This window comes from Mesocricetus auratus, unplaced genomic scaffold (genome assembly GCF_017639785.1).
Source record: "Mesocricetus auratus isolate SY011 unplaced genomic scaffold, BCM_Maur_2.0 Super-Scaffold_100013, whole genome shotgun sequence".
Lineage (NCBI taxonomy): Eukaryota > Metazoa > Chordata > Mammalia > Rodentia > Cricetidae > Mesocricetus > Mesocricetus auratus.
In genome coordinates this window covers 72766298-72789936 of record NW_024429196.1, presented here as the reverse complement: position 1 = coordinate 72789936, position 23639 = coordinate 72766298, and the positions used below count along the sequence as shown (strand labels likewise).

The 23639-nt window shown below is 46.4% G+C and overlaps 1 protein-coding gene across 1 annotated transcript in view; it reads left to right on the top strand.

Moving 5' to 3' along the window:
* Auh (AU RNA binding methylglutaconyl-CoA hydratase) overlaps positions 1–23639 on the top strand; it is a 95109-nt gene that overhangs the window by 16102 nt on the left and 55368 nt on the right. The window contains exon 4 of the mRNA XM_005066299.4: positions 12763–12849. Coding sequence (XP_005066356.1) covers positions 12763–12849 — 87 coding nt within the window. The remainder of the gene's footprint in view (positions 1–12762; positions 12850–23639) is intronic.

Here is a 23639-nt window from a genome sequence, read left to right as displayed (position 1 = left end):
CAGTCACTGTTCAGTCACTGTAGTAAATAACGGAGATGATGAACTCTGAAGGAGAAAAGGGTAATTTCGCTTCAGAGTTTTGGAGGTTTCAGTTCCGTGCTTGGGGGGCCTTAGGTTGGGCCTGTGGCAGCTCAGGGCATCATGACTGGGATGATGTGAAAAATCTTGGAGAGATGTTCACATTTAAATTGCAGTGGTTTTGGGCACATTCACAGACAAGTCTTTGTCAGTGTATGGTTTACCTCTGTTGGGTAAGCACTCAGGAGTGGAGTTACCAGGTCTTATGTAACTGTGCCAACCATGTACAAGGTTCTGAGTTAGAGGTCAGATAAAAAACAAAACAGGACCCTCCCCCCAAACTAAGAAGCTGTGTGTGTGTGTGTGTGTGTGTGTGTGAGAGAGAGAGAGAGAGAGAGAGACAGACAGACAGAGACAGAGACAGAGACAGAGACAGAGAGACAGAGACAGAGAGACAGAGAGACAGAGAGCGCATGTCTGAAGGTCTGAAGTCGTCCCCTGCCCTGGGTCCTGCTATGCATGCTGCCACACGTGTAGCCACGTGGCCTTGTGGCTTTAGTCTGCATTTCTCTCATGACTCTGCGCACCTTGTCTTGTGCCTGTTTTTTGGTACAATGCCAATTCAGATATTTTCTGTTTGTCCCTCCCTTCTCCATCACTACTTCCTCCCCTTTCTCATTCATTGTCTCCTTCTACCCTGCTCCTCCCCACCTCCCTTCCTTCTCCTCACTCATCTTTATAGGTGTGGTCTCCCTGTGTAGCCCAGGCTAGCCTTTAACTCATGATTCTCCTGCCTCAGCTTCCCAAGTGCTTGGATGGTGTCGGTGTGTGCCACCATCTTTGGCTTCCATGTTTGTATAGAATGCCTCCTTACTGAGTAGAAGTTCCTTATTTATGTTTGTAATAACTATTGTTCTTATCTAGCGTGCTTTACAAGTGTTTTCCCCCTCTCAGTGGCTTGCCTTTTCTTTTTTCCTTACATTTTGCTTTTGACCGAAGGCTGACATCAAGCATTGTTTAATGATTTGTGCCTTTCTGGTGGCAGCTCCAGAGTCACAGCTCCTTCCCCGATTCCCAGTGCTTTCCTTCCTTTTGAGCCTACGATGGATTCTGAGTTAGGTTTGTGTCTGTCTAATGAAGTAGGACTTGGAGTGTTAGGGCACAATAAATTTGTATATAGTTTCACTTTGGCCCTCTGTATAGAGCTCCTTGAGACCATGAAAATGCCCGTGTTTGGTCACGAGGTAGCCTCAGCAGGGCCTCTAAATGGATTAGAGGGCTTGATTGGTACCCTTGCCTTTATCTCCTAGCAAGTGGATGGGAGCCAGAGGTTGCTTTAGTCATTGTGGGCGCCTATGAAAGGGGCTGGGAGCCAGAGGTTGCTTTAGTCATTGTGGGCGCCTATGAAAGGGGCTGGGAGCCAGAGGTTGCTTTAGTCATTGTGGACACCTATGAAAGGGGCTGGGAGCCAGAGGTTGTATTCAGTCATTGTGGGCGCCTATGAAAGGGGTCTACTTCAAGAGCTCCTTCCCTGGACTCATCCATGTGGTGCGGGCTCAGCAGTGATGGGTCCCCCTTGCTCCTGTGGCCTATGTTGTTGATCTGTTTCTGAAGGATACCTTGATTGTAGTAGAGTTGGATATTGCTTGAGTTCCTTGGGTTGTTTTAGTGAATACGTTTGGGCATGGCTTTGAGGGAGACCCCACATTTGCATGATGGTTGGTCAGAAAGTCTTGTGATTGGTATTTGAGGGAAGACAGTCTTGCGTTGACTTCTGTGTGTACTAACTTTGGGAGCTTAGATCAGAGTTTAATTGAATTGTTGGATACTGGCTTGGCCAGAGACTGGAGTATTGGTGTGGATCCCTTTGGGGGGGGGGCTAGCCTTCAGGCACACCTGTGAGGGATTATCTTGATGAGGTTACTTGAGGGCTCCCGCATGCATCCCTGTTCTCTGCTCCCAGCTGCCTCTAGCTGCCCCCAGTACTGCCCTGCTTTTAGAGCTTGTGCCCTCAGACTGAACCAGATGAGCCCTTTCTCCCTTAAATTGCCTTATCCAGTTACTTTATCACAGCAACAGGAAAAGAAGCCAAGATGCCCCTTCTGCATCTGAATTTAGTCTTGCTCACAGGAGACGGAGTGTCACTTACCAAGGAAGGTCAAGTTGTTCAGGGCAGCCGGGCAGATGAGAGTGGGGTGAGGGTGTAGAACCTCCACAGCTTCTTTGGCCATGTCACTCTCCTGAGAACACCAGGTGTGCTCACTAACAAGACCTGAGCTTAGTGGTGTTAGTGGGGACCTTAAGTCCTTGACCATCGGTGACTGGGTGCTCACTTGCAGTCCATCACCCCTGTCCATCCCGTGGAGTGGGGTGGGGCTGAAAGCTCTTCGCATCTAATCACTGCTTTAGTTTCTGGTGACCAGGCCAACACTGAAGCTGTGCCCGGTCCCAGTAGAGTCACCTGATTGACATACCCACCAGCTTGGTTGGGAAGGCCTGCTCTGAATAACGAAGGGCACCATGGCTCCAGAGTTCAAAGTTTGGGACTCTGTACCAGAAAGTTGGAGTCAGCAACAGACAGAACTTTTATCATTATACAGATTGTTACTTATTTATCTTTATTTGACTTATTTATTGCATACACATATCCAATTCTCCTAGCAGCCATTTGTTGAAATGACTTTTTCCTCCCCATTTAATTGTTGAGAGACTTCACTAAAAGCATCAGATGCTATGTATGTCGAGTCATATCCAGGTTCTTTTTGTTGCTCCATTAATGAGCTGTCTCAGCTACTGTGTTATAGACATTGTATTAGTTTATTTTGTTGTTGTTACCAAATACCTGATAGTGTATCATTTGAAAGGAAAAGAAGTTCACTTAGTTTTGACAGCTGAAAATCAAAGTTCTGGCAGAACCATCAGGTGTGGTCTCTTGGTGAAGGTTCCCTTGCTGCATTACTTCCTGATGGATGATGTTATAGTAGCCCAAGCACATGAGTGACAGGAAACTAGAGAGCTAGTAAGAGTCACCAAACTTGCTGTTTTATCCCATCTACTCTCTTGGAGACTGACTGGTTCTGTGAGAACTGTTTGTCTTTTGGAGGTAGTACTCATGTACCCCAGAGATCTGTGCCTTCTGGGCTTCCCTAACAAATGCCCAACACCATTTCTAAGCACCATTACATGAGGGACCCAGCTCCCCAAATATGAGCCCTGGGAGGTCAAAATTCCAAACTATAGTGGCCATTTGGTTGAATTTATTTTCACACATTGTGTGATGCAATCATAGGTTGTATTTCTTTTTAATTTCACTTCTAGTTTTTTATTCCTAGCACATGGCTGTCCATACAACTGGTTCCATTGATACCAGTGTGAAACTTATGTTTTAGATTTAGGAGCCTTTAGGAGAAAGCTTGTTTCTTGTATCTTCGAGTGAGCTGGGTTTTTCAGAAGCTTTGCCTTTCATCCTTACTTCTCTTTACTTCTCATATAGGACTTTGGAACAGGTTGAGTCAACACGGTAAGTCCTGTCCTGGTCCTGTACTTGACCTCTGTCGAAGGCATTTGGTTAGCACCAGTCAGCTTGCAGCTGATGATATCAAAAAGATCCTGTACTTGACCTCTGTTTCCTAGAGATTAAAGACAAAAAAAAAAAAACAAACAAACAAAAAACAAAAACCAAAAAACCCTCATGGGCATGAATTGAATTTTGCCTGACTCTTGAGATGATTGTGTTTTTGTTCATCCCTGGAATGAGGCCTCTTGGTCATGGTGCTTTTGGGCAGCATGGAGAGTCATGATTTGCTGAAGTGAGTGAGGAAGTCTGCAGTTAGCTTCTCTCTTGAGTGTCAGGCTAATGCTGGGCTCAGAATGCTGCTTCTGGGTTTCTAGAAATGTATATATGAATCTTTGGTCATTAGCAGACGTAGCATAGTTCCAGTTACCTGTTTCTTTTGGGAGAACTTTGTTTGTTTACGTACATTGTTTTGTCAGAGTTTTCAAATTAATTTTCAGCAAGCTGTTCCCAGTCCTCCCGGTGCTTTTAATGTCTGTGGAGTCTGGAGTTGCTCACTGTATTTTATTTTAGTGTGAGACAGGACCTGTAGCACACACTGGCCGTGGCCTCACAGCTGCCCCGTGGCTCCTTAGGGCTGTAGGCATCACTGTCTTCTCTCTTTCTGCTTGTTGGTGGTTTTCTTGCAATGGGGTCTTCACCTGCAGAGCTGTGTGGCCTTTAACTTGGCATCCTCTTGCCTGAGCCTCCCAAGTGCTGAGATTACAGACATGCCCAGCTTGTTTTTTTTTTTTTTCAATCTTGATAAATTGTGTCTTTTTTCCTTAAAATATTGACAAAATAGTCATTTCACCCATCCTTTTAAAAGCTAGTTTCATTGCTTTGTGTATTTTTCTTTTCTGTTCTGTTGGCTTATTTCTCTGTGTGCTTTGGACTTAATCTTTCATTTCTTAAAGTAGAAGGTCAGGTCTTGCATTTGAGGCCTTCTTTTATCGTGTGACCTTTCACTGTCATTGTGCCTTTCCTCTCTTCTTTGAACACGCCAGGATTCCATTAACTCAGGACTCCTGTTGGTTCCAAGGAAGTAATTGATTGGCTGTCATTAACTTCTAACTCTGTTTCCATTTTCAGCAAACCTACTGAATTACTGTCCTAGATTTTGTACATACCGTTTTTTTTAGCACATAGGAAATACCCGTTAGTAATGACGTTGCTGGCTCACCTTGCCTTCCACACCTGTCCGCTCAGCACTTTCCCCCCACACAGCCCGAGTGATGTAAGCACACAGCTCCTGCCCAGCAGCGCTGTCCGGGTGCAGGCCGAGGCCCCTGACCTGCCCACGCCTGACTTCTGCTCTTACATGCAAAGGGGCCCGCAGATGTAAGTCGCAGATCTTGTGATGAGAGACTTAACTGCTTCATCTCCTGGTTCCATGTAAGATGATACAGTGTCCCCAAAAGATGGAGGCAGGGATACTGGGAGCCTGAAGTCACACAGTCATGCGAGGAGGGGACTCAAGCCCACAGAAAGCCAGTCTGGAGAAACGGAGAGGGGCATAGACACTTAGCCTACCTACCCTTGTGTCTCCAGAATCGCGGGCCTGCCAGCCCACCTAAAGATACTGGGGCATGCCCCATCTAGAGATACTGGTGGCTGCATCTTAAATCTGTGGTCACTTTCCTAGCAACAGCAGGGCAGCTGACACCAAGAGTGTTAGGTTTCACCTGCTCTGGTCACATCCTCTTCTGAGCTGATTCCTGCCTTTCTTCTCTGTCACCACCACCCCACAGCTCTTTTTCTCTACCAGGCAAAGCTCATTTTCTTCCTGACTCAGTGCACTGATTGGAAAGTGTTGGCCTCAGATCTCATATCCTTAGTGCTGTTTCCTACCTACCTAACCAGCCATTTTCCTTCCCTAGAAGTTTATTGATGCTGTAGAATTGGTTGTGAAGTTAAGAGCACTTACTGCAGTTGCAGAGCACCTGAGCTTGGTTCCCAGCATCCACATTGGCCTGCAGCCCCAGTGCATGCACTTACCTCACATGAATTTACCTGCATGAACGTGCGCATGCTCGCGCATGTGCATGCACACACACAGACACACACAAACACATACACACACATTTGTAAATAGTAAAAGTAAGTCCATCTTGCTGTTTGAGGCAGGGACTCTCACTGAAGCTGGAGCTCATCCATTTGGCTAAGCTGGTTGGGCACTGAGCTTCAGGGATCCCCTGGTGCTCTCCCCGATTCGGAAGTGTGCTTCCAACTCAGACCTCATGCTTGCCCACTCCACGCCCTTCTGACTTTCAGATTGTTAGTAGCCTGTTTGTAACATGCCGATCGTAGTGCAGAGTTTACAACACTGAAGCATACTGTCCTAAAATGCTGTTTAGAAAGGTTGGTAAGTTATTTCCCCTCAGTGCATTTGTGCTGCGGTCTAGATTTATGTTTCCTCATTTCATTTTATTTTGAATATATAAATATTAACATGGTTTCAGAAGTTAGAACTGCAAAGAGAGCATCTTAGAAATATTTGTATTCTCACTGCTGCACCTTTAGTTTTTTAATTTTTTAATTTTTTTCTGAGAGACAGGGTTTCACTGTATAGTCCTGGCTGTCCTGGAACTCACTCTGTAGACCAGGCTGGCCTTGAACTCATAGATCCACCTGCCTCTTTCTCCTGAGTGCTGGAATTAAAGGTGCAAGTCACCACTGCCTGTCTTGCATGTTTACTTTTGTCAGTTAATAGTACATTCTAGACATCATTCCATGTTAGTTCCCAGACCTGTGAAGATGACCTCTGTGAGAATGGGTGAGTGGGACTCTTCCCACGGAAGCCCAACTCAGAGTGCATGTAGATGGGGCAATTCATCTTGTGAAGAAGGTGGCTCTGAAGTAGACGACAAGGTTTGGGTGCCTGGCCGAAGCAGAAGTTGAGAGCGAGGGCATGTTGAGGAAAACTGAAGTGCTGTCCATCTGAGCCTTGCATCTGGCAGAATCCCACACCATATCTGCCCTTTGCTCCAGCTGGGGCCTGCTCAGGGTTTTGCTAGGCAGTTTGTTAAAGATGGAAACTCTCTGTTTATTAGAGTCCAAGGAGTGTATGTCCTGGAGCCGTCCCAGGCAGCTCATTCGCAAGTGTTGCTGGAGACCTGGGAGGCCACCAGGTCCTGCACCAGAAGGTCCTCGAGAGCCTCGCTTGCTCCTTAGCTTCACCTACCTGCTCTCTCTCACTGCATACTGTCTAGAAATTTCCTGTAATAACTGGTCTAGCCCTTAGGGTCCCCACTGGTCAAGATCACCCCCCTTTAGATATTATAGTTTATGTAGCAGAAAGTTCCATAGAAAATACATATGATGTGCTGTCTCATAGTAAAACAGGCTCTTTGCTTTCTTCCAATGGTGCATTTCCGTAAGCCCAGCACTTGATGGAGACAGGAGGTCACAAGTTCAAGGTCATCCTTGGGGCTCAGCAAGTCTGAGGTCAGTGTGCCCTTTCTGAGACACTGTCTCAGAAACTCAGAGGGAAGCCTGGGCTGGGGATGAAACTCCCGTGACATTGGAAAGGAGTCTGGTGGTTCTTGTGAGTTTCCACTTCCTGAGTTTTGTACGTTTTATTTACTTCCTGAGTCTGAAGAGCCTCCTCCCCAGGAGGGGCTGCTTCAGTTCTGTTGCCGAGCAACAGGAATGCATGGCTCCTGTGCATTCTTTCCCAGACTTCCCCAGCTTCTCAGTAGGTTACAGGGTTGAGCGCAATCTTTCTGAGTTGCCCTTCTTGTACAAAGGAAGTCGGTACCAATCTTCACTTTGTTCTCCAGGGAGAGGGAAAAGCCTTTGAGTTCCTGAGGGAGGCCTACACAAGTGTGACATTGAACACTTCCCTAGGGCCCTTATCCTGGTGATTTCCAGTCCTCCACTTTCATCTTCACTTACAGGCTGTTCAGTATTGACATGGACTATCGGATATTTCCTGAAGACTGTATGATTATTTCCCGCAGCAGTCAGCTGGCTAATCCTGCTGTAATAGAACTCCTTCCTGTGTACTGTGGAATATTTTTCTCAGCATGAGTCAAATTGAAAGTAAACCCTGCCCCATTCTAGCAAGAAATGGTTTCCATGCAAAGAAAATGAAGTCGTGAGATGGTGGGAAGATGAGATAATGAGAAGATGGGAGATGGTCCCCAACAAGACACACTTTCAAACACACAGTTTTACATGTAGTCTCTAAGAGTTACTAGGTTTGTAGCTTATGTATGATGTGGTCAGCTGTATTAATAGTATTGGCGATGGAATTCAATCAAGAAGAACTCTCATTTAAAGCTGCAGGGAAATTAGCAACACTTCAGTACATGCTTACTGGCAGAATAGGATGGAGTTATGAGTAAAGATTTCCAAGCATGAAGCCCAGTTGTGTCAGCGCAGTTTAAACTGCTATGGCGTGACTGTGCTCTGGGGGAATTCAGACGGGTGGGGATGCCACTGTGCCGGTGGTGGTGGCCTTTCTAGATTATTGTGTCTTGACAGGGGAATGCTTCTCTTTCAGAACTAGTTCATTCTGTAGTGCGAGGGCATCTTTGCTGAGGGCAGACTCTGAGCAGAGGGGCCTGGCCTCGCCTTTGCACTTCCTGGGGGGACAGTGGGCACCGTGCTGCAGCTGTCTCTGTTGCTGTCTCTCCCTCTCCCTCTGTTTCTCGATACAGGTAATATGCTGTTGACAGAGGGCTCTTGAAAGCTGGCTGTGATGGAGCTTTGTCACTTTCTTCCTAACGTATTTCCCTGATATATTTTGGGGACTTTCTTGCTATGTGAGTCAACAAGCTGTGGAGGCCAGAGAACACTTGCAGAAGAAGCTGCTTGTCTTCTTCCAGTTGGGGTCTAGGATTGAATTTGGGTCCTCAGGCTTGCCTGGCAAGCACTCTTACCCACAAACCAGGACATTATCTTACTTGTCACAGGACAGTGACCTTTGGTTCAGTGTGCTTCTTGCCCTTTATTTTAGCTGTTCTTTGTTCCTATATTTGTAAGCAATGTAGACTAAGATTGGGCATCCTCAGGAACTGGAGATGAAGTTAACTGTTGATAAAGACTTTGTGACATTGCTGACATGACAACACAAGCGAGTTTCAGGACTTAGTTGTGAGGGCAGAGTAGGGTCTGCAAATCACCCACGAAAGATCATCACTCACATATGCAAAAGCAAGAGCGTTTATTTTTTGAGAGAAAATCCCTGCATTCAGGGATCAGCTATACAACAAAATGGCGATGACCCTGAGAGAAGCTTGTGGGCTCCTTTTATACACAGCTAGGGGAATTCCAGGTACAGTTAGGTCATCTCCAGCAAACACAATTTGCTGAGCAAGGAACATTAATTTAAATTTGATTGGCTGTGGCACCTTTGGAAATGTCAGGGCAAGCCTGGACAAGTCCAGACATGTCTTGTCTGGGGGGGGATGACAACGGGGGACGGGGGGGGGGGATAGACACAGTTGTAGGAGCCACCCTTTTCTGCTTGGACGCCTCCAGTTCACGGTCCCTCCAAGAAATGCCATCTCGGCCACAGGAAACACAGGACACTGAAACTAAAGCCTGGTCTGTTGGCCTGTCACTCCAAGGTGGGTCATGGCACCTGTCAAGCCATGAATGGGACAGCTCCTCAGCCATTCCAGGGCCAGGATGAAGTAGGCCGTGGGGCTCAGGAGTGGCCAGGGAGGAGGCCACAGTCCTGCCCTCACGGAAGAATGGCCAAGTGGAAAACCAGTAGCAGAGCTGGGGGCCTGTGTCAAAGACTGGGCCATGGCAAGAGGGAACTGCTGGCCAGAGCCAGGCCTCAGGCCCTCGACCACACTCACCTAGGTACCCTGCTTCACCGCAGCTTGGGGCCGGCTCCGCCACCCCACCTGTGGCAGTAGCAAAGTTCAAAAGGATGGGTCATTGGGAACCCCTCCTGCTGTGGGTGGGTAAATGCTATAAAAGGACCCTGCAGGCAGGACTCAGTGAATGAGGGGAACTCCCTTCAGGGTGTCTGTAAGAAAGGAAGCAGAGTCAGGGGTATCACTACAAGCTGGGGGCCAGTCTGGTCTACACTCTAAGACCCTGTCTCTAAAACGAAACCCTGCCCGTGAGCAGCTTCCACTTGGATGAGTTCACAACCATAGGCACTCAGCAAGGCCCACAGGTGGGAGGAGTCCAGTTGCTGAAGGTTCAGGTGGTTATGAACAGTCATCACCTCAGACAGGCACATGGGATGCCCTGGGGTAGAATAAACGACAGAGACACTAGGGTAAAGCTAATGTCAGGCGGGGTCACAGGAAAAGGGTAGCTAGTATAGACAGGTCTCTGAAGATGAGTAGTCTCAGGCTCTAAGCACCCAGGAGGGAGAAGCTGCAATTGCTAGTCTTTGCTGCATTGGTCATTTGTTGTCATTCCTCATGAGTCTTGAAGTCCTTATGGGTAACAGAATGACCAATTTCCCATGGGTCCAAGGCCTTGGGGTCCAACATGGCAACAACCATCACTCAGATTGCTTCCTTAATAAACTGTTGCAGAGCCCATAGCTTCTATATGCACGGGGAAGTTAAAAACATCCATGCAGTGTGCTTTGTGTGAAAGTCAATCCACTGTAGTGGTCTGACAAAGAACCCACAGTGTTGTTGAGGTGGAGTGGTGGCTGTCTTTGCCAGCTTCTGTCACTGACAAATCCTGGAGATAGTCATTTATGAAGAGAGGGGTTGTTCTGGCTCAGAACTATGGAAGTTTTCAATCCATGACTGGTTGACCTTGTTGGGCTGGGTGAATGGGCAGACAGTAGGAGCATATGGGCAGAGCAGTTACTCACTTCTCAGGAAGGAGAAGGGGTTCCTTCAAGGGTATCCTCAATGACTTAAAGACTTTCTGGGTGAGGAAGCCTTGTCAGTGTATATCTTTGGAAGACTCTACAACCTCCTAAAACTCCTAACCCCTTAAACCACAGATGTTAGGTGATGTTCATATTAATGGATTAGATTTAATAATCCATTCTGTAGTGTTTATATACTTCAGAACATCATGTCAAACATGGTAAATATGTATAATTTTACCAGGCTAAGATAAATTATTTAAAACTACAAACATGAATGTAGTTTAGGGATCTAAAGCATTCATAGTGGTTATGTGGGGTTGGCTTATTCATCTGTAACACTGTACCGTTAGGATAGCTGTGTGTTCCAGCCATGTAGGGTTGGTACTTACATCTGTAATACTGTTATGTTAGGATGGGTGTGTGTTCCAGCCATGTGGGGTTAATGTATCCATCTGTAACACTGTACCGTTAGGATGGGTGTGTGTTCCAGTCATGTGGGATTGGCTGGTTTATCTAACAGTGTACTGTTAGGATGGGTGTGTGCTCCCATCAGGCCTACCTGTACTATTGTAGTACTTAGGGTTGGGCAGCATGTGCTCAGGGTTGATCTTGAACCATTTTTGGATGCCTGATAGATCTTTATAATTAATTTTTCTGTGAAGAATTACAATGTAACGAGGAAGGAAGATATTAGCAAGGTCTAAAGGTGGTTAAAGTGATTCATATGTTTCTAAAGGAGGAGTGGGTGACCCAGTTCAAATGTGAGGTGTTCCCTGGCTCCTCTTGCTGGTTTGTGATTTTTCAGTCTCTGGAGCTTTGCTCATCTCAAGTCTCTGTTATGCAGCTTCCTCAGCCTTCCCAGAACTGAAGAGACTAGGGGCTGGCTGTGGTTTGTGACTTGGCCAAAGGGAATGCTGTGGCTGCTTTGATCTTTATCCAGACCACTAGAACTTTGTGTGTTATGTGCAGTAGGCATTCTGCTGTTTGGAGTCTGGAGTAACTCCTCCTTTGCACTCACAGCTTGGGCTAACTGATGCAGGAGGCCAGTTCTTCTGTCTGGCATTCAGTGTAGCTTTCCCACTAACCTTAATCGTTTCTAAAAGCATTCGTCTTTTACTTTATGAGTGCCTTACCTGCATGCATGTGTGTGTACTGCAAGCATGCCTGCTGCCCACAGAGACCAGAAGATGGCATTGAATTCCCTGGAACTGGTGTTGCAGGCGGTTGTGAGCCAGCATGTAAGTACTAGGACCTGAGTCAGGGTCCTCTAAGGAGCATGAGGTCCCCTCAACTGCTGAGCCATGTCTCCTAGCCTGGCTTTTGTTTTGAAGTTGAGAGGTTTGTGTTTCATCTCTTCACTAGGACATTTAGAGGCTCCTATAGAGCTATTAATTGGTCTCGTTTCAAAATTGCATCTAGCTAAGTTCTCTGTCTTACTTGAGTATGAACACGAAACAGTTATAATGGAAGCATCAAAGCTCACTGCTTTTTAAATTTAATTTAGTGTGTGTGCTCCACAAGTGTAAGGACTTAAGTTTGGATCCTTAGCACTCTTGTAAAAACCGAAGTGTAAAGATACATGCATAGTCCTTGTACTGGGGATGTGGAGACAGGAGGACCCTCAGCTCATCATGGTTTTCTTGAAGTCCCTCTTATAAGAGTATGTCCTAGGTGTGTTAGCCGTCTGTTAGTGCTGTTTAGGTCCTTTCTAGGTTCTTGCTTTCCTTGTGCCGCACTGCACAGGCTTGCCTGGGCTTTTGACTGTCTCTCTGAGATCTCAGTGAACTGGGGCTTGTGAGGCCTGTGTTGAGCTAATTCCAGTTCTCCCTCTAAGGAACTCCTGAGGTTTGTTTTTATCTGTTTCAAACTTAGCATTGTGTGATTAAGCCATAGTTATGAAGTCATCCCTTGACTTTAATCCAGCATTTCTCAGGTTGGGTTCACAGTCACCATGGTGACTTCATTGTATTTTGCCATTTTCACTGCTTTGGCCGTGAGTCCAGAGCGGAGGTGGTGAAACTCCAGCATGTCTTCAAGATGCAGGTGCCAGTACCAATATGAAGTCACTTGTGACTTCTTAGTAAATAAACGAGTCTTTGGAAGGCTTCTTAGCCTGAGTTTGTGTAGAGCAGCAGTGGTCAGTGGGTGTAACATGGTCGTCCTCCATGGACAAAGGGAGAGCAGAAAGCTGCAGGACATTGCTGTAGGCCATCTGATCAGCATGGAGAAACAGGCCTTCTCTCCTTCCAGCGCTCACCACTGGGAAGGACATGCAGCATATAAGCTCAGTGGGCCTTCATGTGGCATTAGTCCTGAGTAAATATCTAATTTTTTTGCTTTACAATTGTGCTTATGTCACCATCTCATTTGTAAACACAATGTCTTGCAGGTGCTGACCTTAAGGAAAGAGCCAAAATGCATTCCAGCGAAGTCGGTCCCTTTGTCTCCAAGATACGAGCAGTAATCAATGACATTGGTAAGCACAGTCACGTCTGCATACGCTTACATTGGGCTCTACGTCACAGTTTCTCTCGGCTGCGCTCAGACACACGGTTAGATGACCGTGAGCTGTGGCTGCTCCAGCACTTTGTGTACTGCATTTGAAAAGAAAGTGTGAGCTGTGAGGGCTTGAGCTTCATCCCCACAGCACATGTGAAAAGTGGGGTACCTCAGTGTGTGCCTGTGATCCCAGCACTGGGGGCGCAGGACTGGCTGCACAGCCTGACCTAGGTGGCAATCTTCAGGCTCAGTCAGAGACTGACTCAGAAAGTATGTGGAGAGTGACTAGGGAAGACCTCTGCCCCGCCCCCCATACACACTTCCTCTTTTTTATCTTCTTTAAATTTTGATTCGTAGATGATTAACCAAGAGTTAGGCAGATGATGCAGGCCTGCAGAGTGAACATTCAGGGACTGTATGAGGCAGGAGGATAGAGGATTACAGGTGACAGACACCAGCTGAGGTTAAAGAGTGACAGCCCACCAAACCTCCTTCTCAGAAAAACAAAACAAAATAAAAGAACTAGTAACAGAAATATAAAGAAGATTGCTAGCTATTGCTCTTAAAACTAGTATCTCAGTATAAAAAAAATTATACACATTGACAAATCTGACGGTATTAGTAAAATTAGCAGTGCTAGTATTTTCATCACTTTGCTATGAATTCAGAAGGACCAAAACTGGTAAATAATTTTTAAAAAACAGGGAACTAAACAACATGACTGACAAGTTTAATTTAGTAGACTCAACCCTAAACCAGAGAGTATATATCATTCTCACAGAATTTTTGTAAAAATGTATAGAGCCAGAAGCGAAAGTCAGAAAATTGATACGTGGAGATATTCTTGGTTCACAGTACAGGTAAGTTAGAAACAAAATAAACAGATTTAAGACTCATGTGCTTAGATTGAAGAGGAACTTGGGCTGAGTTATGAGTCAGAGGAGAAGCTGTGAGAGAGAACTCAAAGACTGGATGGTTACATTACTGTGTCCAAATTCATGAGACTTGGTGTAAAACACTCCAGGGACAATTCTCAACCTTAAGTGTGGTGATATATTGTTTATGATCTAATAAAGCCACTGGAGATCAGTTTGTAAAGCCAGCCACATTAGTTAGCTATAGAAACTAGGCAGTGGTGGCACATACCTTTAATCCCAGGAGACAGTCAGATGGATCTCTGTGAGTTCAAAGCCACCCTGACCTACACTAGAGTGAAGAGTAATAGAGCTCCTGCCTTTGATACTAGCACTTGGGATCACAGGTCTTTAACCTAGCACTAGGTAGGTGGAGACAGGAGGATATGGCTGGGCAGAGAAAGGAATATAAGGAGGAGGAGACGGGAACTCAGAGCCTTTTGCCTCTGAGGATTCATGGAGACAGGATCGCCATTTCAGCTGGGTAGAGGTAAGAGCTACTGACTTGGCTGCTTTGCTTCTCTGCTCCTCAGCTTGAAGCTTGAACCCCAGTATCTCTCTCTGGTTCTTTTATTTTTCGTGCTACATTAAGTCCATGCCAGTGAGAGAAAACCCACTGATAGTAAATAGCTAGGCATAGCAAAGGTTAAAAAGCCAAGGCAGACGTTTTAGGAGAGCAGCAATGAAAGGGCCAGAAGTCAGTGACACACAAGACAAAGAGTGACAGGCCAGGTCCAGCTGCTCCTGAGAGCATGGCGTTTAGTAACATTCTGACACAGAAACTGCAGCGAATGTGAAGGAATGAAAAATACCATGGCAAAACTCGATGCCAATAGATGTGAAGGAAGAAACTGAGCCAGCTGTTGAGTTCCCTGACCCCTTTCCCCAACCCCTCATCCCCTGCTGTGCCATACCCACAGCAGGCTCAGCTTAAATGTCAGGGCCTTATATCTCAGATGTCATGGGGCTGTTGGAAGGAGTCTTTACATCCTGTACAGCCTTTCTACAGGACAGTACCGCGGGTGTTGGGTAATGAACACACAACAGATATGATGGAAGCAAGCTGATGTTTGTGGGAATTTGGGTAAGACCTGCATATTGAGGGAAAAGACAAAATTGGGTGTTCCTAGAAATGTGAGGGTGGTTTCCATTGTAAAAAGCTAAATTTAATGCATGATATTAGGCAATTAAAAATCATATATTCACCTTAGTATAGTGAGAAAAGCATTTGAGAACTGTCAGCCTATATTCATGGAAAAGCTTAGGAAATGGGAATAGATTTTCTCAGCCTGAGTCAGTGCCTGTTTCTTTATGGTAAAATGTTCGAAGCTGTCCCCTGAGCTTAGAAGCGAACTGGGAGACACTGTGGTGACCATTGTCAACATTGTTCCAAAGTCCTGCCTCTGCAGAAAGGAAGGAAACAACCAAAATAAAGACCGAGAAAGAAAAAAACCAAACACCAAAAGATGAAGCATTAAAAAGTAGAATAGTGTGGCAAGCTGGCAGGGCATGGGACCTGTCTGAAAAATAATTGCCTGTCTCCCCTGTGTCAGCAGTAGGCAAGAGCTGTCATTGTCGGTGCCCAAAAGGATGGCATTAGCTCTTGAAGCAAAGTGGATCTGGAGCACTCAAAGCATGTGCAGTGACGAAACTGTCTTGTGAGGCAGAGGAGTGTGTAGAGTCAGATGCTCTCCCTCTTTCATTCTGGCTTTGATCTCTGCAAGGGACCTGAGCAGAGCCAGGGCCCAAGTCCCTAAAGAGAAAGGACAAGGAGCTTTGCTGAAGTGACACTGCAGACTGTTTAGTGTACACACATCAGGGTGCTGTGCTGCTTGCTTTGGGCACACAGGTGACCCGAGCCCTCCAGGTGGGGCAGCAGATGGGACTTGTTGGGGGAATGGCAGACTGTTAATATGCCCAGAGAGGAAACTCAAATTTAAGATGGAGTGAGTGAGTTTCTTCAAAAAGGGAAGAAAAGGTGAATCAATTCTGTCAACATTGAATGTAAGAACGTCGATTTATTGAAATGTCCCGGGAGAAGTACTTGAAACAGCCGTCAGAATATATGCGCGTGTGTTGATTGGTAGACAGCCTGGAAGCCTGCGAGACGACACTCAGGGAAGTGGATGCAAGGCCCCTCCCCTAACTAAGAAACTGTTTGCAATTTACACCTTCCAGGAAAGGAAAAATCAGTTTTCTGTAGCAGAGTGTTGCTAGGAATGTCAACCACACTCCAGGGCAGGCCCCGTGCCCAGGAATAGTTGCCCAACACAAAATAAGCTCCATGGTTGGTTGGTCGGTCAGTCAGTCAGTCAGTCAGTCAGTCAGTCAGTCAGTCTGTCTGTCTGTCTATCATTTGTTTTTTTTTTTTGGCATTTTCCTTTGTCTTACTTTTTTGTGGGGAGGTTAAGGGGGGGAGGGAGTGGGAGAGTTTGAGCATGAAATTGGGTAGGTAGGGAGGTGGGCTGGATCTAGGAGTTGAGGGAGAGGAAAACATAATCAAAATAAATTGTGTGAAGAAGTAATTTAAAAAGTCCCTCACACTCTGTGACAGTGGCTCTCAACCTTCCCAATGCTGTGACACTTTAGTACAGATCTTCATGTTTTGGTGACCCTGACCATAAAATTTATTTTTGTTGCTACTTCATAATTTTAATTTTGCTACTGTCATGAATCATCATGTAAACATTGTGTTTTCTGATTGTATTAGGCGACCCTGTGAAAGGGTCTCGGCCCACAGGTTGAGAGCCACTGCTCTAGGGGCTTACTAACTTTGTTCAGCCTCATTCGCGGTCACAGATTTGTAAATTGCTCGATCTCAGCGGGAGGCTGTTGTATACCTCAGATCTCCCAGGTATTGAAGCGTGACGTGTATTATAACATTACAGCCTCCCTGACAAGATGGCGCCGTGAGTGACGGTCTGGAGTTCAGTGTCTCGAACCCACACAGTGGGAAAGGAGAACTGACTCTAGCAAGTTGGCCTCTGGCCTCCACACATACCTTCCTTGCATGCAAGCATGCTCACGAACACACTAAGTAACTAAATATAGGCAAAAACCCATCGTGTGGCTCTGAATTTCGTGGGTAAGTGTAGTGAGAGGTCCACCCAGCCACATCTGTGCACGTGCCTGTACATGATATTTGGTCTGGGGTCCAGGGCAGGCTCGCTCTCTCTTGGTTCCGGTCGGGTCATGGAGAGCAGCCTGAGTGTGGATCCTTGGAGCTGGAACTTGCGGGTCATTGGTTTCTTACGTAAGTGACTTCTCCCCGAATAAAATTAATCTAGTTAACCTAGTCACGTGTATCTTAATCTGTGCTGCTACAGATAAGCTATCAGAGATTACTTGGAAAGTTTCCTCTCACAGACACCTCTGTGGAGTGTAGCACTGACTTATGATGATTTCATTGTAGTCTCTGCCATGAGGGTCACAGTCTCTGGTGTGACGTCCAAAGGCATGGGTAATGTGACTGAGTTTAAAGTGCTGCTTGTCATTTATACACTTAACCATTATGTACATGCTAACTGCATACAGTGTTAAACGAAGAACACAGGTATAGCCTACAGGAGCTCTGCCTCCTTCCCCAGTACCTGCTGAGTAGCTTCGATTCTTATCACCATTCGGGATCACTCAACCCTTGTAGGTGTCTAACTTTTGTCCCACTATATCAAAAACCTCTGCTAGATAGTTCCATAGTGGTCCTGGCATGCAGGCCGAGGTGGAGTGCTCCCCATGTGTCCATGGCATGCAGGCTGAGTGCTCCCCATGTATCCATGGCATGTAGACTGAAACTGAGTGCTCCCCAGGTGTCCATGGCATGCAGGCTGAGGCTGAGTGCTCCCCAGGTGTCCATGGCATGCAGACTGAGACTGAGTGCTCCCCATGTGTCCATGGCATGCAGACTGAGACTGAGTGCTCCCCAGGTGTCCATGGCATGCAGACTGAGACTGAGTGCTCCCCAGGTGTCCATGGCATGCAGGCTGAGGCTGAGTGCTCTCCATGTATCCATGGCATGCAGGCTGAGGCCTAGTTCTCCCCAGGTGTTCATCTGGGTCATGTGATAACTTGGCTTTTATTTAAATTGCGTGCTGAGGCTGAGAGTTACTTGGCGAAGAGACGTTTTGAGTTTGCAGACTGTTTATGTTGCTCACCGTGTCTTCTGCCTGTGTCTGAGGGCCAAGGAAGAATCATGGGAAGGAAGAGCAAGGTTTTAGGAGTTATATAGCTTCTTTATGAGTTGCAGCACCCTGTCCTGTTGAGTGTGCTGGGTGCTATGCACATTGTGACTCTTGGCTGTGAACACTTTGCTTTTTACTTTTATTTTCATTTCTTCTATATATCTGTCTGTCTATCTGTTTAATCTAATCTAATCTACTGACAGTGTTTCTCTGTGTATCCCTTGTTGTCCTGGAACTCACTCTGTAGACCAGGCTGGCCTGGAACTCAGAGATCCACCTGCCTCTGCCTCCCAAGTGCTGGGATTAAAGGAGTGCACCACTACAACCTGACCACTCTGCTGTTTAAAACTGAGCCATGGATTTATGTGTTAAATTCTGCTGTTCCAGAACACCGCTCCAGAATTTGTCAAGACCAAAAAGGGAATTAACTTCACTTCTCATGGATTTTTCTATACTTCTAATCCCATAAGCAACACCTGAGGCTGTGTTGACTGTAGGCTTTGGTGGTTTCTCAGCAGCTGCCATCCTTCCTGCATGGGTGTGGTCATCGCAGATGTGCTGATTTTACTGTACACATCTTTAGACCTTTCTTTGACTCCTAGACAAAGCACCAGTCTGTACATGAAGGCTCTTCGCTTTGTCCACACTGCCTTGTTAAGGTTCTAGAGGCTTTCCTCGGCTTGGCTGCAGTGTCATACGTGTAATGTTCCCCCTGTTGTGTGTCGTCAACCTGTGATGTACCCCCGCCCCCCACATCTGACTCCTTCCTTTCTTTTGGCTTAGGTTTGGTTTCTCTGTGTCCCATCTCTATACTTTCTGATTTTTGTGACTACATTTTTTTGTTTGTTTTTTGTTTTTTGGTTTTACGAGACAGGGTTTTTCTGTATTGTTTTGGAGGCTGTCGGTCCAGCCTGGCCTCGAATTCACAGAGATCTGCCTGCCTCTGCTTCCCGAGTGCTGGGATTAACGGCGTGCGCCACTACCACCTGGCTTGTGACTTGTGACTACATTTTTAAAGCATTTTTACATTTTTAAAGACATACTTTTATTTTGCAGGTGTGTGTGTGTGTTTGTATATGTGTGTGTGTTTGTATGTGTGTGTGTGTGTGTGTGTGTGTGTGCACATGCCAGTGTAGGTACCCTGAGTCCAGAAGAGGGTGTTGGGTTCCATGGATCTGGAGTTGCAGACAGTTGTAAGCTACCCAGTGTGAGTTTTGGGAACTGGCCCTGCGTGCTGTATAAGAGCAGTATGTGCTCGTAACTGCTGAGCCATCTCTCCAGTTTAGTGACTTTATTTTTTGAAAAAACAAATGTCTTAGGTGATTTTCCGGTTTGTCCCATGCTGTGGTCCCACGTGTGGCCAGGACTCCCTGTGCCTGCCAGGTCTTTTCATGTCATCCCGTAGTGGCACCAGTCTCCCTCTTTGTCCTCTGGCTTATTTTGCCGCATTCTTATGAGGTTTTTCCCTCCATCTTTCCTGGCTAAAGCATCAGTTCACTCTCTTATTTTTATGTATAGACACAGCCTGGAAACTGGGCTGTGTGGGGAGAACTGGGCGCCTGCCTGGAGGTGCCTGTTAATAGAATGACTCCTCCACGAGGAACACTGCTGCTCCCGTCTCCACCACAGCCTTCCAGGGCCGTCTCCTTTTATTTGGATCTTAACCTAGTGTTAGCATTTAGGTGATGCAGGGGTTTGCCTGTGTCTCTAGGGCTAAGGTGGCTGAGTCTTCCAGGCTTGGATCTGGTTTCTCTCACCTGAGGGTGGTGGCACTCCCCTCTGTGGTGCCTGCTGGCTTCCCACTGCACTCTGTGTGGCAGCCCTAGGCCACCTTCCAGCCCAGTCCAGCCTGCCAGCCTCCACTAGAGCTGGGGTGCCCCGGCAGTCATCTTTATTCAGGGACCCGCCCTTTGCTCTGTTCTTGTGCTTTCTTCAGACTTTGGAGGGAAGGTAGAAAGCACCTTAAGTCAAATGTAAAGTTTTAGCTGCATCTAGGAATAATTAGGAATTTATTGTGGTTTGTTAGTGGAGATTGTATTTCTATTCTTGATTTTGGTATTCAGAGTTTTCATCACACTGCGTATGGACCTTTCTGTTAAAGTAATGACTTTCTGTTTTGTGTAGCAGTACTAGATTTCTAGTTGTTTGAAATTACATCTTATTATTTATTTGTGTGAAAGTCAGGGTGTTAGTTCTCTGCTTCCCCCACATGGGTCCCAGGAGTGGAACTTCTGCTGTCAGCTCTGGTTACAAGCGCCGGGCCAGTGAGCCATCTTGCTGACACAGAACACTAGTCCTTAAGGCAAACCAAGTTTAAAAGTCACCCAACCAACACTAACCTTCTCCTTATAATCAGATCATTTGCTTCTCTAGAGGGTTACAATTAACCTCTGCCCGAGGAGCCGAGAGGAGCCCCACCACCTCCAGTGCTGCGCTCACTCCAGCCTCGCTGGACCTGGGTATGCTGCGGGCTCTGAGGTGCACCGCAGGGCCTGCCATGCTTTCCCCTCTCAAAATAGGTCTCCTCTTTAATTATTGCTTTAATTATATTTTTAGGAGCATTTCAAAGGATTATTATCTTCCTTGTCATACCTGGCTCACTTCCTGGAATGAAACTCAAAATAGTATCTGATCCCGCTGTTGCGTAATACACTGAGTCATGGTTTCTCCTGGAGCTGTGGCCATGGCATTTCGTTTCCTGCCTCAAGTCCTTTGTAGGCATGGACAGCTGCCCTTTGGGTCTTCCTTGTAGCCCCTGTTCTGATAGTCTGCCTTTCCAAGAGTGTGTGGTTTTAGAATTCATAGTACTGTAAAATATTGACTGGATTAAGCTGTTCTAATTAAATAATACTTTAGTGGGGAACATTTTATAGCCAGCCTTCTCTCCCACAAATTTATGTTACTTTTGAAAGTTTCAAGAGGGATGTGGGCACAGTTACTCTTTTCTATATCCTTTTTGGATTTCAATTTATTGCCATTCTGTATTTCTTAAAAGTTGCAATGTTAGATTTATTGTATCCCCTTTGGAAAATTAAATTCCTCAAATTTTAAATGTCAGATTTTAAAACATTTTTTATTGATTCTACAATGTACAATCATAATAGGAAAGTGTTAATAGTTGTACCACCTGACTTAAGTCCTGTGTCTGGGGGGGCCAACCTCTTCACTCTGCGTCCAAGCCAGACCCTTGGCCAGCCTGTCACCGCGTCTTGCTGACATAATCAGCCTGCTACAGCATTTCTTACATCGTGTCGTTGGGGGCTGTACTCACTAAGCAACATCATGTCACATCTGTCTGTTACTGTGTGAGATGGTCTGGCTGTACAGATAGGGCTGCCTTAGCCCGAGATCAGGGCCAGCAGCACCACATGGCCTGTAGCTGGAGCTTCAGGGGGCTCAGACACTCTGGCCTCTGCAGGCAACTGTACTCATATGCCCATACCTACACACACACACACACACACACACACACACACACACACACACACACACACACACACACGCACACACACGCGCACACGCACACACGTACACACGCGCACACACACGCACGCACATGCACACGCGCACACACACGCGCGCATACACGCACACACGTACGCACACACACACGCACACGCACACACAGCACACACGTACACACACGCACACACGTACACACACGCACACACGTGCACACACACGCACACGTACACACGCACACATGTACACACACGCACACACGCGCACACACACACACGTGCATGCACACACGTGCACGCACACACACTAAAGTTTAAAAAAAAACACATTGTATGCATATATGAACTTCTCTGGTAAAAAAGAGAAAGAAAAGCAAGTGTTCACCAGTGAAAGGTCTAAAGGTTATAGTAGGACAGAATTCATTGTTAGTTTCATATAAAAAATGACTCCTTCCTAGAAATCGTGTGAGAGAAAATGTTTTCTCCTGACGGGGAAAGGGTAAGGCTGGTTCCTTTACACCGAACAGAATGGACTTGTAAAGGTCCCATCATCACCCCCATCCCCGACACAGGCCCATTTCCTGGCTCTTCTAAAGTCTACCCAGCTCTTGAAGGTCACTGAGTCCCACTCATTCTTAAGTGTAGGAATCGGCCCCGCTTGTTCTGCTGTCAGTCTGAAAGGGCTTGGGAGGAAGGGTTGTCACACAGGCTGTGCTTCTGAGGGGAGGCTTGTCCTTGAAGGACAGGGCAGATTCACCCTTCTGTCCAGTACACTCTGTGGGGAATGTCAGACAGATTTGTCACTGCCTTCAACAAGGAACGGGTTAATAGTACAAGTGTACCTAATGAATTTCACCTGAAAAAAAAAACCGCGATGACAAGGGCAGGTTAAATGGAGCAGTTCCCAAGGTTACCTAATGCTCTTCCAAGGGACATGGGTGTTTGTGAGCCACCTGACGAGGCTGCTGGGAAGGAAGCTGAGGCCCTCAGGAAGAGCAGTGTGTGCTCTTAACTATGGAGTCATCTCCGAAGCCAGCATATAATGATCAAGTTCACCCCCATTCCCTTCCTTCCAAGTCCTCCCATGTTGCCTGTAACATGAAAACTAAAAGACCTGGAGACAGATATTGGGGTTCAAGCTTCAAGCTGAAGATCAGAAGAGCAAAAAATCTCATTCTACTGCAGACTGAAATAGCTGATCCGCGAGCTCTCCCAGACCTCAGACTGAAGCCACTCCTCAGCGTGGCTGGAGAAGCCAGAGACTTCAATGTCTTCCTGTCCTCAATGTGGCTGGAGAATGAATCCCTGATGCTGACTACTGAAGACCCTGCTCCTATCTTTTATACCCTCTAGTGCTGGGATTAAAGGCCTGTGATCCCAGGTGCTGATGTGTGATCCCAGGTGCTGATCATTGTTGTGTGAGCTGTGTCTCTTTAGGACTGGATCAGTCTTAGGTAGATCTGGGTGGCCTTGAACTCACAGAGATCCATCTACCTCTTAATCCTGAGTCCTAGGATTAAAGCTGTGTCCCACCACCTCCTAGCTTCCGGATTGAAGGTGTGTGCCTGACTTCTATGCTTGTGACTGACTTTGCTTTCTGAATCCTCAGGCAAGCTTTAATAAAGCATAAATAATATATGACCACAATTTCCCTCTCTTTTCCTCTCAGTTTCGTGTGTGTTCTCCTTACCCCTTCTTAGTGCTATCCAAATGTGCATGGGTAGGGCCACCTCCTGGAGCAGGCCTTTCAGTGGTTACATCCCTACAGAAAACTGACCCTCCCTCCACAGGCAGTCATCAGTTGGTAGAGGTAGGAGTTCTTCTCTCTGTGCTGGGATTTGGCTAGATCTTGTGTGGTTCATGTGTGCAGTGGCCCTGTCATCCCAGCACATGTTTTGTTGCAGACATCCGTGACCCCTGGCTTTTATAGTCTTTCTGACACTTCTTCCACGAGGATTCCTGAGCTTTGGGGCTGTGATGTAGACGTTCTGTTTGAGGTTCACTCTCTACACATTGACCAATTGTGGGTCTCTGTTAATCTTCATCTGCTGCAAAAAGAAGCTCCTCTGATGAAGGCTGGGAGATCTACTGACTTTTGGGTATAAAGATAAGAATGTAAGGGGCAATTTATTATTATGTCCATTTAACAAAATAACAGTATTAACTTCTCCCCTATGACCTATGACCTAGCCAGCCATAAGTTTTGGATCCAGT